Source organism: Leopardus geoffroyi, chromosome E2 (assembly GCF_018350155.1).
Source record: "Leopardus geoffroyi isolate Oge1 chromosome E2, O.geoffroyi_Oge1_pat1.0, whole genome shotgun sequence".
NCBI classification, from domain to species: domain Eukaryota; kingdom Metazoa; phylum Chordata; class Mammalia; order Carnivora; family Felidae; genus Leopardus; species Leopardus geoffroyi.
The window spans coordinates 25,078,020-25,095,108 of record NC_059335.1 but is presented as its reverse complement, the minus strand read 5'-3'; the positions used below and the strand labels follow the sequence as shown (position 1 = coordinate 25,095,108).

Here is a 17,089-nt window from a genome sequence, read left to right as displayed (position 1 = left end):
GTCTTGTTTTTTGAACTACCTTTCTTCCTCCTATTTTATTTTGTTCTTCCTCTATTACACTTTTCATTTTCCTTAAATTGCTGGTAATCCTTAATTGCCTGTTGATATTTATAAACGAAGGATTTGATTTATCAGTGTAGATAATTAGCATGACTATCATACACACTGTTTTAAAGGTCTGTTTTGACCACAGATCTCTTTAGTGTACCGTTGGGAGGAGCTTATTGGCAGGCTTTTGGATGTAAATTATACGAGCTGAGTGATCCTGTTGAATTCCATGATTGCCAAAATAAGGAAAGCTTCATTCTGGGAGAGAATGCAAAATCCCTTATAGTACTTCATTTTTTTAATTTTTATTTATTTTGAGAGAGAAATAGAGAGCAAGTGGGGGAGGGGCAGAGAGAGAGGGGGACACAATACTAAGTAGGTCCCAAGCTATTAGCGCAAAACCCAGTTCAGGGCTTGAATTTACAACTATGAGATCGTGTCCTGAGCTGAAATCAAGTCTGTTGCTTAACCAGCTGAGTCGCCCAGGCGCCCCAGTATTTCATTTCTATGAGGAGTTGCCATTTGTTTCTTTCTTCTATGTTTTGGAGGTTCCTTATGTCAGTTCTTAGGCCCAACTGTTCTGCAATAGTCCTGTAGGTATTCTGATGATTACTCATGGCTTGCTCTCCCTTACTGTACTTTTTGATCTGTCCTGGGAGTATTTTTGGGAAGAACAGCTCTCCCTTCTACAGGAGCCATCTTTTGTTTCTAGTTTAGATTATAGTTTCTTCTATTCTGGTTTCTTAATCAGAATCTGTGAGCTCGCCAATTGGCTGAAACTCTGTAATTTCAGGTGATTGATAGCATCCTTTCCTTGTTTCCAGCACTACAGATTTATTTTCCTTTTTCCCTTTACCTTTTACCCATGTTTATTCTCATTTCAGTGGGATTTTCCACAAAGCGGGGGGGGGGGGGGTAGATGCTTGTGCTCAGTCTGATTTTATTTATTCAGCACTACTTAATCTGTGTAAGTAATGTTCTCGATCTGTGAATGAGACAAAGGCCTCCCAGCTTTCATAGAGTTTATATTCTAATGGGGGACTGCGCATATAAATAAACAACAGATTATAGTAGTAGTGGATTATAAAAAGTAATATGGACTGTGAGACACAGAGTCTTATTTATAAATTGACAATTTGAAGTAAATAAGTGGCTTCATTAAAAGTTTTGGGAAGAGCTTTAGGCAGAAGGATTAGCAAATGCAGAGACTTAAGGGGAGGAGGGAACTTGTTTTAATTAAAGGGAGGCATGTCTGGAGTGTAGTGAACAGTGTCTAGCACTATGAGAAGATTGGAGAGAGGCAAATGTCAGGTCTTATAGGCACTTGTAGTCTCTCATAAGGAAATTTAACTTTATTTTTTAATACAATGAAAAGCTAATGAAAGATTTTAGAAGGGCAGCTATATGGTTTGAATATTTTAAAGATAATTTTGGCAGCTACAAAATATATTAGGTTTGGATGTTGACCATAGAGGCAAAGAGATAAAGTAATTGTAGATATATTTTGCAAAGAATACCTGTGGACTTTTGTGATGATAGGAAACAAGATGAGTCACAGATAACTACAAATTATTTGGCTTTTGCACCTGGGTGGTACTATCTATTAATATAAGGAAGCTTTGGAGGAGGGAAAATCAAGTTATTTTTTTGATACATTTGAAATGCTTGTAAGATATTAGAGTGAAGCTGTCAGGTAGGCAGTTGGAGCTTTGGAAAGATATCAGTTGAAAGTATAAATTTTGGAACTGTTTGGGTCTATGGATTATCTAGAGTGTAAGTAAGAGAAGAGAGCTAAGGTCAGAGTCCCAGGGCTTTAATATTAAAGGTGAGAACCTGGTGGAGGAAAAGACAGAAGCCTGAAAATCAAGTGAAGAATAATTTAAGGAAAAGTATAGTCATCTTTGTTGAATTTTCTTTCTTTCTTTTTTTTTAAGTTTATTTTGAGAGAGCGGAGAGGGGCAGAGAAAGAGAGGGAGACAGAATCTCAAGCAGGCCCTGTGCTATCAGAGCAGAGCCTGATGTGGGGCTCAAACTCATGAGCCAAAGTTGGGTGCTTAACTGACTAAGCCACCCAGGTGCCTCTTCTTCTTCTTTCTTCTTTTTTCTTTCTTCTCCTCCCTCCTCCTCCTCTTTAATGTTTGTTTATTTTGGGGAGAGAGAGTGTGTTACTTCTCCTCCTTTTTAATGTTTATTTATTTTGGGGAGAGAGAGTATGTGTGTGTGCATGAAGGAACTGCAGGGAGAGGGGGACAGAGGATCTGAAGTGGGCTCTATACTGAGCAGACGAGCCCCATATGGGTCTCGAACTCACAAACCAAGATCATGACCTGAGCTGAAGTCAGATGCGTAACCGACTGAGCCACCCAGGCACCCCTATCTTTGTTGAATTTTTGAGGGATGGTATTAAGATGATTAAAGAAAGATGCTGTTAGATTTGATAACGAATGGTATTAAGATGATTAAAGAGAAACTGTTAGATTTGTTAACAGATGTTTGTCCTTCTGGATGATCAATTTCATTGATTGGGGAACTATATTGGAATGGATTGATGAGGGAATGGGAGGTTGAGAAACTGAAGACAGAAAGTACAGATATCTCTTTTTTTGAGAAGTTTGGCTAATAATTTAGAAGTTAGCAGGGATGAGTGGGTAGGTGGAAGAACAAACCTAAATTCATTGTTGAACTTCAAAAGGCATACCATAAGCTTTACCTATCACTATTTCCTTAATTTTTTTTAGAAGTTTTCTAAGCACACACAGAGGAGAAAATGGCCAACCTGTCCCCATTAACACCCACATTTACTCCTTCCTTGCATATTATTTTTAAGCAAATCTCATGTAATTTCAGTTATAAATATTTCATTATATGTTTCTAAAAGACAGACCTTTAAAAACATAAGCACAATTAAAATTAACAATTCCTTAATATTAAATACGCAACTGGTGTTGAAATTTTCAGGTGTCTCATAAATGGTCTTAAAAACTTAAAAAAAAAAAGTTTTAAAAACCAAATTCCATGTTACATATGGACAATATCTTTTTTAGCTCTTTTTTATCTGTTGTTTTCTTTTTTTTTGTTTTTCCTGGCAAATTATATGTTAAAGATACTGTCACTTTTACATTTGGATGTGCTGTTTGGGTCTTTATGGTGTAGGAATATAGGATCACACATTCTCCAGTGACTTGTTTTTCCTGTAAATTGTAATTTAGATTCAAAGGCTTGATTTTCTTGACAAGATTACTTAATAGGTAGATACTCTGTCAGGAGGTTCATTAAAGCCTGCTTTTCTCTGTTTTTCTGATGTTAGCAGCTATTTATGTTTAGTACTTACATCCTTTAGTTCATTTCTGGTCGAAAACAGTATACTTTGATTTTATCATTCTTTATTCATTTTTTATCCACAATAATTCTTAAATGAGAAACTTCTCTTTATCTGTTGTTTTGTTATCCAGCAAATGGTACAGTTTAAATTCTGTCTCTTTAAGTTTTCAAAATACTCAGTTGGTTCATTAGCGTCTTCCTATTGTGGTCAAGTAGTTTTTGCTTTTGTTTTTGTATTTAATGTCATGTGCTTGTAGTTTTCAGTATATTTGATGTTTCAGCTTTACAGTTACTATTTTTATTGATGCTCAAGTTGTCCTGCAGTGGTCAGGCCTTTTCAAGTTGCCCTTGAATCCTTTAACAAGCCTGGTTGTCTTTGATAACTTGAAGTCTGGAATAATTAAATGTTCTTGCATCATCTGATATCTGTCTGAGATTAGAATTAATTAATTTTCTAAAGATATGGTATTTGGAAATAATCATTACTATTTTTTTTAATTTTACACTAGCCTATTAAGCATAATTATATTACAGTCTTTTAAATTATTCCCTTTACTTCTTGGGATATGAATTTTATTTATTTTGGCCCTTCACCATTGTGGTTTAGCCATTTGGGGAATTCTCTTTGTTGCTTTTTTTTTTTTTTTAATGTTTATTTTTGAGAGAGACAGACAGAGCACGAGTTGGGAGGGGCAGAGAGACAGAGACAGACACCGGGCTGCAATTCACAAGCCATGAGATCATGACCTGAGCTGAAGTCAGATGTTTAATCGACTGAGCCACCCAGGTGCCCCTTCTCTTTGTTGCTTTTGAGTTCAGATGTATTAAAGCACATTTTTGTTTTTTAAAATTTGTCTTCTCCAACATTTTGAATTGTTTGGAGTGAGAAGGATCGCTTCTTGCATTATTTAAATCATCATATTGTGTAAAGTTCCCCTATTGCTATTCCATTTAGGGATCCACATGCTCTGAGAATGTCAGAAATGACCTCATCTGTGGCTAAAATGAAAACTACTTATTCCCTAGTGTTTTTATATTTTTCTGTGGATGCCTTCTGTTTGCTTTTTGTTGGTAACCTTAATTAATATATTATGGTTAAGGTCAGTTTTGCTTCTGTGTATTTGACATATTTCGATCTATAATTTGAGTAGGGGGCAAAACGAAATGTTTTGTTTTGTTTTTCCTTTTGTAATACTTGACCATTTTTAGCTTGGAAGCAGAGAGAAGGAATAAGGCAGAAAGATCTCTGTGGAACTGTGTGAATATGTAGGGACTGAAATTAACCATGCCAAATAAAGAAACTGGTCTTCTATTAAAATTCCTCCTACCTCATGAGTTAATGTGGATCTCAATTTGAATTTCTTTTTTCCTATGTGGGTGTCAGGAGCATAGATGTAACAGTTGTAGTTTTATAAAGTATGCCAGACAGCAAACTTTAGTGCTATTTAGAAAGAAAAAGAAGACAATGAGAACTTGGGCAAACAGTTCTTGCTAAGCCCTAAAATATATCACTTTTATTCATCCATACAGAAAACAAGCATGAGGCCAAGAGGAGGCGAACAGAGAGAGTTAGGCGAGAGAAGATAAATTCTACAGTAAATAAGGATTTAGAAAACAGAAAGAGGTCTCGAAGTAACAGCCATTCAGATCATATCAGACGAGGAAGAGGAAGACCTAAAACTGCATCTGCCAAAAAACATGAGGAAGAAAGAGGTATGAATAAATCCAAGCAGTTTTTTTTTTCAAGTATTAAAATTTTTCTAGATTCTTAATTAGATAGTAGTAAAGAAAGTGTTTGGTAGGCATTGAGCTCCTAGACTCAAAATCACAACTCATATTTTATTTTAAAAATTTTTAGAAGTTTATTTATTTTGAGAAAGAGAGAGCCTGAGCGGGAAGGGGCAGAGAGAGAGGGGGAGCAAGAATCCCAAGCAGCCCATGTACTGACAGCACAGAGCCCGATGCAGGGCTTGATCTCATGAACTGTGAGATCATGACCTGAACCCAAATCAAGGGTAGGATATTTAACCAACTGAGCCATCCAGGTGCCCCACAACTCATATTTTAGTTTGAAAATATTTCCTCCAGGATAGATGCTTGTTTAAAAAAAAAAAAATCAGAGTTTAATTTTTAAAATCTAAAGGTTTAAATTAGGTAAAATTCACCTTGTTATAAACTGATGATAGCAGAGGGGCACCTGGGTGGCTTAGTCAGTTAAAGGTCCAACTTTGGCTCAGGTCATGATCTCACAGTTGGTGAGTTCGAGCCCCGTGTCAGGGTCTGTACTGACAGAGCCTGGAGCCTGCTTCAAATTCTGTGTCTCTCTCTCTCTGCCCCTCCCTTGCTCACGCTCTCTTTCTCTCTCTTTGAAAAATAAATAAACATTAAAAAAAATTTAAAAAACTGATGATAGTAAGAGTTCAGAGATAATAATTTTCATATGACAACCCAGAGAAGCCTATTAAAATGGGTGTTTTTTGTTTATTTGTTTTTAAAGATAAATCTGAGTTCCATTAGACTTCAAACTGTTATACTACAAGTTTTAAAATTTTTCTATTGAAAGTATCTTTAGTATGAATTTTTAAATTGTTCATTGTGTCCTCCCTGCTTTGAGGCAGCTTTGGATAGTTAGGTAAATTCTTCTTGGTCCAAAATGTATTTATATTTCTCCTTACATGTCTTCTCCTTCTGATAAGTAGTATGTCTACCAGTAACTTGTTTTTATGATTAACTAAAACTTCATCTTCTCTTTTTATACATCTTCTAAAAAACTTTTTACCATGGAAATTTCAAAGATGACACAAGAGTAGAGAGACTAGACTAGATGATGAACCCCCATGTGGCCATGAATATCTTTTGAAATTGAGACTGTCAAACCTGTAATTAATGGAAAAAGGGATAGTTGCTGTTTTTAATTACTTAAAAAACCTGTATCAAAATAATTTCATATTCAGTGAAATGCATTAATAATTTCTTGCTGGTGAGTTATACTTTGCTTTTTCAGGCATTCGTTTTTAGGTATTCAAGCATAAGCACAAATTTGTTTTATTTTAGACATCTTTTTTTTTTTTTTTTAACCTGTTTACCATTTCTCCCTGCTTTGTATGCTTTTTTTTTTAAGTTTATTTTGAGAGACAGCGTGTGGGCATGCGCTCCTTTGCATGAGTGGGGGAGGGGCAGAGAGAGGAAGAAACAGAATCCCAAGCAGGCCCTGCACTGCCCAACCATGAAATCATGACCTGAGCTGAGATCAGACACTTAACCGACTGAGCCACCCAAGTGGCCCTCTGTATGCTTTTATTTGAATAAAGTTACTACTGTTAGGGAAAATAAATTTATTGTAAAAATAAATTATATATGGTTTCTTAGCACTGTATAGCCAAAAGGATAAGGTTTATATCATATTTGTATTCTTTGAAGTATACTTAAATACTCCTTAATTCTGTGGGTAATTTTACTCCCATTTTCTCTTTCCTTCTCTTATGCTGCTCTTCCGGAGAGTTTGAGTTATTTTCTAAACATGAATGTGTTTTTGGGGGGTTTTTGTGTTTTCTTTTTTTTAATTTTTTTTTTTTTAACATTATTTATTTTTGAGACAGAGAGAGACAGAGCATGAACGGGGGAGGGGCAGAGAGAGAGGGAGACACAGAATCGGAAGCAGGCTCCAGTCTCTGAGCCATCAGCCCAGAGCCTGACGCGGGGCTCGAACGCACGGACCGCGAGATCATGACCTGAGCCCAAGTCGGACGCTCAACCGACTGAGCCACCCAGGCGCCCTGGGGTTTTTGTGTTTAAAAAAAATTTTTTTTTTTAACGTTTATTTATTATTGAGAGACAGAGAGAGACAGAGCATGAGCAGGGGAGGGGCAGAGAGAGGAGGAGACACAGAATCCAAAGCAAGCTCCAGGCTCCAAGCTGTCAGCACAGAGCCTGACACAGGGCTCAAACTCACAAACTGCGAGATCATGACCTGAGCTGAAGTCGGACGCTTAACTGACTGAGCCACCCAGGCGCCCCTGAATGTATTTTTTAATGGGGTGATCAGAAAATCTGTGCTAAAACCTGTTTCAGAAGGGAAACTAGGTAAAGAAAAGGCAACAGGAGGGAAAAAAAAAGAGGTAAATACTGCTTGACCCAGGAAACAGAACATTCTTTTCAGTTGAAGTAAAGGGAATATAACCCAAAGAATGGAAAAGGAATGCTTCTGGTGGTGAGAGGAGATGAGAAAACAGATACTGATGGTCTTTTAGTTGGAGAAATGAAGTCTATTGATAGTTGTGCTAGGACTCTGTATGTACAGGTCTGAATTTTTATTTCATGTTAACTTGAGAAAGGAATTTACTTAGCTATAAATTATTTTTTCAGGTATTTTCAGCTTATGGTAGAAAAATCTTGAGCTATTTCTAGAGTAAGATATGCTTTTGATTTATTTTTAATACAAACAGGAAGATGCTCAAAGCAGTTTTTGTAGAATAAACTGGAATCTTAATGTAGGCCAGGAGGGCGAGGGGGGAGGAGTAGAATCTTTTAATGTAGTCCAGGGGTCTGAGTGGGGAGGAGGTCAGCAAACTTTTTCTGTAAAGAGCCAGATAATAAATATTTTAGACTTTGTGGGCCGTACAGTCTTCTGTTGCAGCTACTCTGCCCTGTCATTGTAGCTGGAAAGCAGCCATAGACAATATGTAAATGAACGGGCATGGCTCTGTTCCACTAAGACTTTATAAAAACAGGTGGCAGGCCAGATTTGACCTTGGACTGTATTTTACCAACCCTTGAAGCAGACCATGTTCCCTAAATATAATAGGGATAAGAAATATGAACTTTTGAAATATCTGTGTATTTTAAAATAGACTTCTGTCATATGCTTCTTAGTATTAAGTAGCTATTTAATTCCATTTTTATTGATTCCTTGCTCATTGGGCACTTAAAAAGAAGCAAGCTTTACCTTTAATAAGGAAAACCTAACAGTATGTCTAAAAACACATTTTTATTTTTTAAAAAAAAATTTTTTTTTTTCAATGTTTATTTATTTTTGGGACAGAGAGAGACAGAGCATGAACAGGGGAGGGGCAGAGAGAGAGGGAGACACAGAATCGGAAACAGGCTCCAGGCTCTGAGCCATCAGCCCAGAGCCCGACGCGGGGCTCGAACTCACGGACCGCGAGATCGTGACCTGGCTGAAGTCGGACGCTTAACCGACTGCGCCACCCAGGCGCCCCTAAAAACACATTTTTAATTGACTGTGTTTTCTGTATTTCGAAAAAGAATAGGAAGAAGAGAGTGGGAAAGGGAAGCTTGTTAGACATCTAGATAACAACCTATTTTTATACAATCATAAAAACAAACCATTAAAATTTTTTGGTTGGTTTAAGATAAGTTTTTATTTTGTATGAGGGGAGTAGGATTATTTTGAATATTAGTAATGTTGAGTGACATTTTTATTAAAATATAATGGGCAATTCTGAATATCTTATTAATGAACATAAGAGATTAATGTAGAGTTCAAGTTAAAGTTGGTAGATTGAATAACCACACCTTGCTCTCCACCATCTTCAACTCCTAGTAATATTATAGTAAAGGGACTTTTTTTTTTTTTAAAGGACCAAATACCACAAGGACAAGGAATGGGAAAAGCAGTAGAATTCTGGAAAGTGATCACTGCTTTAGTAGACCCATGAAACCTAAATTGTAAGCTCCTTTGGGGAAAACTAAGAAAGAAACTGATTTTTATTACACAACTGCCTTAAGGTCAGGAATTTGTACATCAGTTAGGTCTGGAAGTGTAGAAGGTGAAGGTGAGGTTAAAAACGAGATTGCTTGGAAGTCTGTTTTTTAATGGCCTGGTAGGGCTGTTTACATCATTTTCCCCTCCTTCCAAATTTATCCTTTGAAAAAGGTCAGACAAAACAGAGTCTCTGATTTAGGGAACACCAGGTGTCATTGAGGGCAGGGGTACTGTATTAAGATCAGGAAGACTATGTGAGAATTGGAGATGGTAAATACTGAGTTCTATACTCAGGCTTTTATCTCCCAGGTAAGAAAGAGATTAGTAGTATCTTCTCTAGGAAATGTGAAAAACCCAAGAGAAAAAGCCTAAAATAAAAATAGTTTCATTAGGGATTTCACAAAGAAATGGCCTATTCAGATCATCCTAAATTAGTGATCAGAGTCAGGCTCCACAATGTATATGAGCTAATCAGCTTTTTAGATCCCACTCATAAATATGAGCAAATTATCAAGAATTACCCAGGTTGGGGCACCTGGATAGCTCAGTTGGTTAAACGTCTGACTCTTGATTTTGGCTCAGGTCATGATTTCATGGTTTGTGAGATTGAGTCCTGCAATGGGCTCTGTGCTGACAACAGGGAGCCTGCTTGGGATTCTTTCTCTCCCCCTCTCTCTGCTTCTCCCCAGCTTGTGTGCACACGTGTTCTCTGAAAACATCTATATGGAAGGCTAAGACCACATCAACAGGAAAAAACAATAGCTTGGATAAAACAAGTTTTTGCATGAAAGAGAAAAAATTAAAACTATCATTAATGTTCGTGGCAAGAGAGGAGATATTGTAGTCATGAAACAGGAACAAGATGATATTTAAATAGAAAAGCACGTGTCAAAAAGTACCTAGAAAATGAACTTTAAATCTAAAACAATATGCATATAAAGATTTGCAGATGAAAAACTTTAACAGGTTTATTGGCAGAATTAAAGAATTGTACTAGAACCTAGAGCAGTAGAAAAAGAGATGAAAAAATAGAATGAGAATGATAAATTTAGAGGACCAGTTTGAGGTCAGCATCAATAAATAACTGATGTTCCAAAAAAGAACATAGAAGATGGGGGAGAAGGAAGTCATCGATGAAATAATTCAAGAAATTTTTCCACCTGAAGGACATTGAGTTTCCACATTGAAATGGCCCACCAAATTCCCAGACCAGTGGATGGTTCAAAGTAGAGATCATGCTGAAATGTACTATCATAAATCCTATCTCTTTTGTTAAAGGAAAACCCCTTCAAGTGCTCAAGGGAAAAAGAGGAAATCAAGATAGCATTTGGAATTAATATAATGCAGTACTACCCAGCAAGGAACGAACTACTTACATATGAACAGCATCAGTGAATTTTAAAAATGTGTTGAATGAGAGAAGTTAGACACAAAACAGTTCATGCTGTATAATACCATATATAAGTTCAAGAACAGGCAAATGAATCTCTGACGATGGAACAGCAGTTGCTGATGAGGTGGGGGAAGCAGTGACTGGAAAGGAACATGAGGAATTTCCTGTATATTAATGATTGAGGGTGTGGGTTATGTAGGTGTATATTTTGTTAGAACTCATCCAATTGTACACTTAAGATCTGTGTATTTCATTGTATGCATATTTAGCAATAATTTTTTAAATAACTGTACAAAAAGGTACTGGCTTTAAAAAAAAAAAATAGTGACACCATTAGAAGACATACTAAGAGGGAATCTATGACTTTTTAGTTGCCCACACTATGGATTAGCATGAAGGTAGTTTAAAGCCAATTTCTAACATTCAGAGTCTCAAAATTTTTGCTACCTGTACTCCCCTTTCTCAGGAAGCTACTGCAAGATACATGGCATCAAAAGGAAGAAGTAAACCAAGAAAATGTCCTGGCATCCAGGACACAGAGTCCAACTCGAGAGAAAGATGGTTATATCCAGCATGATGTTGAAGAGAGATCTCAATGATAATTAATTGTGTAGCAGGTCCAGAAAGCAACCATTTCAGATTGGAGCAGAAGACTTGGAGAGACTTCTTCAAGAAGATAAAATTGATATAATGCCTAACATGTGTAAACATCCTGAAAGATCTATACAACTTGGAGAGAGTTTGGGTTCAATTAGTAATGAAAATTAACCAGATGGAAAAAGAGAATCTCTTCAGGGAAAAAAAACAATGTGCAGTAAAAGTGAAATCATTTACATAGTTAGAATAATATAAACATTGAATATTGGTCTCATCAAAATTGTGATACAACTGAATTCTAACTTTCTCTGGTGGAAGGTCATTAATAATGCCTAAAACCACGAAGTAGCATCATATAAAAATGTTGCTTAGAGAGGCAAAAACAAAAAGAAACAACTGAGAAAAAAAATAGTTGCATTTGGAGAGTGAAAAATGTACATGTGGGGAGGAGGACTTCTGTTTTTTGTGATAAGTTTTATAAAAGTGATTTGAGTCTACACTTACGTATGTGTTTAACTTTGCTTAAAAAAGCCAAAATAAAACAAGTAAACAAACAAACAAACAAAAAAAACAGGCAAAAATAGAATCTTAGAAGACCCCAAAAAAAGAATTTGGCAGAATGTGCACAAAGATATTTATTGTGATTTTAGCTGGCTCAGGAGATAATATATAGGTTGTTTTTATTTCAACTTTCTACCATGAACTTGGGTTACATTTGTAATCAGGAGGGTGAAATTAGAATTAAATATAGGTTATTCTTATTTCTTGAAGAAGTTAATATATTCATCAAGGTACTGTTGGTGTTCAGAAGGGAACATCTTTAGGATGAGGAAATTTATTTTGATTGGGACAGTGAGCACTCATCCTAGTGAAGAGAAAGAAATACTTGAGATTTTTACAGAAATGATGTAGCTACATGAACAGTGTGTATAGAAATATATACAGTTTCCATTTAGTTCATGGCATTTCAGTAACTCCTTTGTGTAATTTCTAAAAATTTTCAGTTTAGTAGCATGATACTATATAACATTTAATATACAGTGTTAGTATTATATATAATGTTTATTATCATCTAAAGAAATACTTAAAAGCTTTAAGTATTTTTTTAATTACTGAATTTACTGCCTTTATATTAAGCTTTCTCTTTTTCTTTTAACAGAGAAACAGGAAAAGGAAATTGACATCTATGCTAACCTCTCTGATGAAAAGGCTTTCGTGTTTTCAGTCGCCTTGGCAGAAATAAATAGAAAAATTATCAATCAAAGACTTATTCTCTGATATTTGTCTGCACAATGTGTTGAAACTTTCTTCAGGATTACATCAGCAAATTCTCAAACAGTTGTGGACTCTCAGGAGCATTCTGACTGCATCAATAAGGGCCATTGATTGTTTTTTTTTCCCCTGTCATTTAGCCTGTGCCACACTTTGGGAGCAAAGCTGTAGGCTTGGACTGTTCTGGGATTTCCTTGTTTACCAAGGAGTATTGTCAGTGTTTTGTGTTTGGGATATAAGTAAGTATATTTACCAAAAACAAAAACAAACAAAAACAAAAACAATGGATGGCTGTTAAAGGGTAAAGGGGTAGGTGGTGGGAGTGGAAGAATGAAAACTAGGGAAATAAAACGCTTGTTAGTTTTCAGGTTTGCCACCAGAGATGCAATATTTTAAGTACTTGGAAAAAGAGTGACTTTTAAAAATATATATTTCAGATTTTCAGCACTAACAGATTGCATATATACAGTTCATTTACTTTTAATAAATTGGCAATTGATATTTTATTGAATAGGGAATTAAGAATATAAACTGTAAATTTTGTCTTGATTTTTTTCTTGGCCTTTATTTTTATGACTTAAGGTATGAGTTATATTTTGGGAGATACTTTCTAGACATTTGGGAAGTTTGGGTGCTATGTGAAGAAAAACATTTAAGGATATATCATACTTCAGATATAAACATCTTGTTTTCTTGAATGTAATTTATTTATTGGTTTAAAAAAAAACCTTTTCTGCTCTCAAGATGGTGCCTGTTAACCTAAACATAAGATATATTTATTACATACAAAATATTTCTTAGCCACTTTTAAGCAGTAATGTTTTATCTGAATGGATGTTCATTTATACATCCTGATAATTATTTAAATTGTTACTTAACCTCACTCTGGAAAAAAAATAAACCTTAATATTGAAACTAATAGATTAATAGTGTGGTATAAGTTTGTGCTCTATGAAGTTGTGAACTATATTTAAATTCTTAGTTTTTCTAGTCATAAATGATAACTGTTTATAGCTGATTTATTTTATATTAGATGCTTTTGCATTTTTGCATATCAATTTAACATTCAAATTTGACCATAACTTCCCTTATTTCAGGTACCTCCCTCTCCCACCCCAGTGGCCAAATCTGTTTGGAAGTCCAGAAGCCCTATTAGTGAAGGTAGTCATCAGCCAGATTTAACTTTAAGAGAATTTCCCTTTCAGTTTCAGTAGTAGCATTGGCAGCTTCATCCTGCATCTCCCATCACCTCCCAAAAGAAAAAAAGATTCACATTTTTTCCTATTTCATTTAAATGGTAGCCAGCAGAGGGAGCTTAAGAGGTACTCTAGGTAGGATGCAGAATTATTCTAAGAATTTTCTAAGAATTCCTTTACCCTCAATCCCCCTATTTACCTGCAGGTACTACTACAATTATCTTGTATGCATTTTAAAGCTCTAGTAATAAAGTTTATTCCCAAGCATGCTAATGTGATTTTATCTTTGAAATATAAGAAAACTATTTTTAATTTGACAAAAAAAATAATATCTAAAATGCTTGTGAGTATATATATGTCCTCAGAAAAAGGGAGAAAAGCTTATGGAGTAGGCATCTCTTTAAAGAATTATTGATGTCAGAATCTATCCATTTAAAGCTGGAGACCTTAGAGGAAAGTCATGTTAAAATAGTCAGGTATACAATAAGGGTGGAGACTGGTGACTAGGCTGGAACTTGCCATGTAAAGAGATAATTTATTTCAGATGCTCATAAGGTTAAATCATTGTCTTATTTAAAAAGTTCTTTGGCAGAGGGACAAATTAAGCTTCTCCTATTTGTGATGTAACCTATTTAAAAATTTTCTCTAAAAATTGTATTCTCTGATATGTTTATAATCTATCTCATTATAAAGCTGAATTTGTCTAAAAATGTTGTAATGGCCTCAGAATATATTACTTGTTATTGGTGTTTAAGAAGCCTTTATTATCAGCAGATATCCTAAGAACATAATTGTAGTAATTTAATTATATAATCCAAAATTTATTCTGCTCTAATATCTGTAAGTGATATGATTATTCAGAATGCCCTAAAATGATTCCATAATTAGATTAGGTCCATTGAAGATATGTTCATTCTTAAATGTGAACAAAATTAAATACAAGGTATTTGGGAGTTGTTAGGTTAAACTATACAAATTTGTATGTTTACCTCCCCCACCCAATCCCATTGTATTCCAGAGTGTTTTCATTGGGGGGTGCGGGGAGAGGGACACTTAAATTTTTGAGATTTAATTTTTTTTTTAAACAACACTTCTTACATTTTTATGGGCAGAGAAGCCTTCGGTTGTACTTAATGTAAGTTATTTAAGGAAATCCTGCAAATTATTTCTTCTGTAGCAATCAATGGAAATGATCAAACAGCTTGAGACAGTTTACATCATGATGACATAAAATATAAAATTATAAATGACTTAAAAGTTTAGCCAGAATAAATGCATACTTTTTGAAACTTCAAAAGTACTTTAAAAAATAATGCTCAGTATGTCATGACATTTGTGGTGTTTGCTAAAAGTAATATGTACATGTTTTTTCTGAGATAAAAATTCAAATTGAAAAGTGTTTGACTTTCTAAACTATGGTAATTGCATTTGATTCTCTAATTCTAACTGCAAAACTTTTTACCTTTTTTTGATAATTTTTACATTCAACATGCATATGTTTATCCTTTAAATTTGGAGAAATTAAGCTCTCATGTACTTCATATGAAAATATTAATCAAATTTGTTTGATTCTGCATACAAAAATAAGCTGTGGATAGAATTTTTAAATTTTTTGTGCAAATGTAGTTGGGTTTCCTTTTTTTCATCTTTGATTCCTGTTTTTCTAAGCCTTGTTTTTATATTTGGGTATATGTATCTATATATGCATGTACACATATATATTTATTTTACTTTTTCTAGTCGTTCTTATATGCTGGGTTTTTTAAATGTTTTATTTATTTATTTTGAGAGAGAGGAGCACAAGCAGGGGAGGGGTAGAGAGAGGGACAGTGAATTCCAAGCAGACTCCACACTGTCAGTGTAGATCACAACCTGAACTGAAATCAAGAGTCAGACAGTTAATGTACTGAGCCACCCAGGTGCCCCTCTTTTGTGCTGTTTTAATCCACTTAGTTTAGTAGTGTTCATTGCTCAAGGATTACAACTATAGTAATAATGAGTATCATAACCTACAAAGCAAACTCTCTGGAACGAAAAGTATGAGGTACATAATAGACTCTATGCTAGACTGGAATAATTCTTTTTATCACAAACATTTTCCTTTGTATTATTAAGGAATCTTTTATCCTCTTACCATTAAGAGTGTCATTCCCCTCCCCCTTAATGTTTTTTCAGTGTGCTTTTTATTTCTTTGCCTTATTACACTGGCAAGGACCTCAGTACAATATTGAAAAAGAATGGTGAGAGAGGAAGATACTTGCCTTGATTCTAGTCCTGGGGAAAACATACTCAGTCTTACACCATTAAGTATGGTGTTTGCCATAGGTTTTGTGCTGTAGAATGCCCCTTATTAAATTGAGGAAATTCCCTTCTTATTGGCTGAGAGTTCTTATTTTGAACATTTGTTGAATTTTGTCAGATGGTTTTTTCCATGTAAACTGATGATTTTTCCTTTAGAAAACTTATTTTTCCCTTCAGAATGTTAATATAGTGGGTCACATTGATTTTGATTATTTTTTTATTATCACTCCTTTTTTCTTAGTTTACTTTTATTTTTGTTTTATTTTTATTTTTTTTTTTAATGTTTATTTATTTTAGAGAGAGAAACAAAATGCAAGTGGGTTGGGGCAGAGAAAGAGAGGGAGGCACAGAATCTGAAGCAGGCTCCACGCTCTGAGCTGTCAGCACGGAGCCTGACACAGGGCTTGAACTCACCAGCTGTGAGATCATGACCTGAGCCGAAGTCGGACGCTCAACCGACTGAGCCACCCAGGCGCCCCATTAAGTTTATTTTTATTTTTGAGAGAGAGAGGGAGAGAGGGCATGAGTGCAGGAGGAGCAGAGAGAGAGGAAGACACAGAATCCAAAGCAGGCTCCAGGCTCTGAGCTGTCAACACAGAGCCCAACACGGGGCTTAAACTCATGAACCGTGAGATCATGACCTGAATCAAAGTTGGACGCTTAACCAACTGAGCCACCCAGGTGCCCTAGGCTGACAGTTCTTAGAGCACATTAAAAACTCCCTCACTTCCTTCTGGCCTCCATGGCGTACAAGAAATATGCAGCCATTCAAATAATTTTTCATCCTTTTAAAGCATTATTATTTTTTGAGTGCTTTCAGCACTTTTTGTCCTTTTTATCAGTTTGATTATGATATGTCTGGGTATGGCTTTTTCTGGCTTTTTATTTTCTGTGTGAGGTTTTGTGAGCTTCTTGAATGTGTAAGTACATATCTTTCATCAAATACGTAAAATTCTTAGCTATTCAGATATTTTTGCTGTTCTACCTCCTTTCTCAAACTCTGACTGAGACTCCAAAGATTTTAGACTTTTTGGTATTGTCTCACAGATCCCAAGGGTTCCCTTCATTTATTTTTTTCATTTTTTACTGCTCTGTTTGGATTGGATAGTTTCCAATTGGATAGTTTTGGATAGTCAAGTTTACTGACTCCCCTTTTATCTCTAGTCTGCTTAGTTCATCCAGTGAATTTATTTTTATTTTTGTAATTTTTTATTTCTATAATTGCCATTTGGCTTT

The 17,089-nt window shown here is 35.2% G+C and overlaps 1 protein-coding gene across 4 annotated transcripts in view; it reads left to right on the top strand.

Annotated features, from left to right (window-relative positions):
* CE2H16orf87 (chromosome E2 C16orf87 homolog) overlaps positions 1 to 13,275 on the top strand; it is a 33,528-nt gene extending 20,253 nt beyond the window's left edge. Inside the window, exons 3-4 of one of the 4 annotated variants that reach the window (XM_045442632.1) lie at positions 4,900 to 5,082; positions 12,244 to 13,275. In XM_045442632.1, coding sequence (XP_045298588.1) covers positions 4,900 to 5,082; positions 12,244 to 12,362 — 302 coding nt within the window. In that variant the 3' untranslated portion in view covers positions 12,363 to 13,275. Of the gene's footprint in view, positions 1 to 4,899; positions 5,083 to 8,969; positions 9,675 to 10,953 lie in introns of those variants that run through there. The other 3 variants (XM_045442634.1, XM_045442633.1, XM_045442635.1) reach the window with 3 other exon arrangements.
* Positions 13,276 to 17,089: the final 3,814 nt, after the last annotated feature.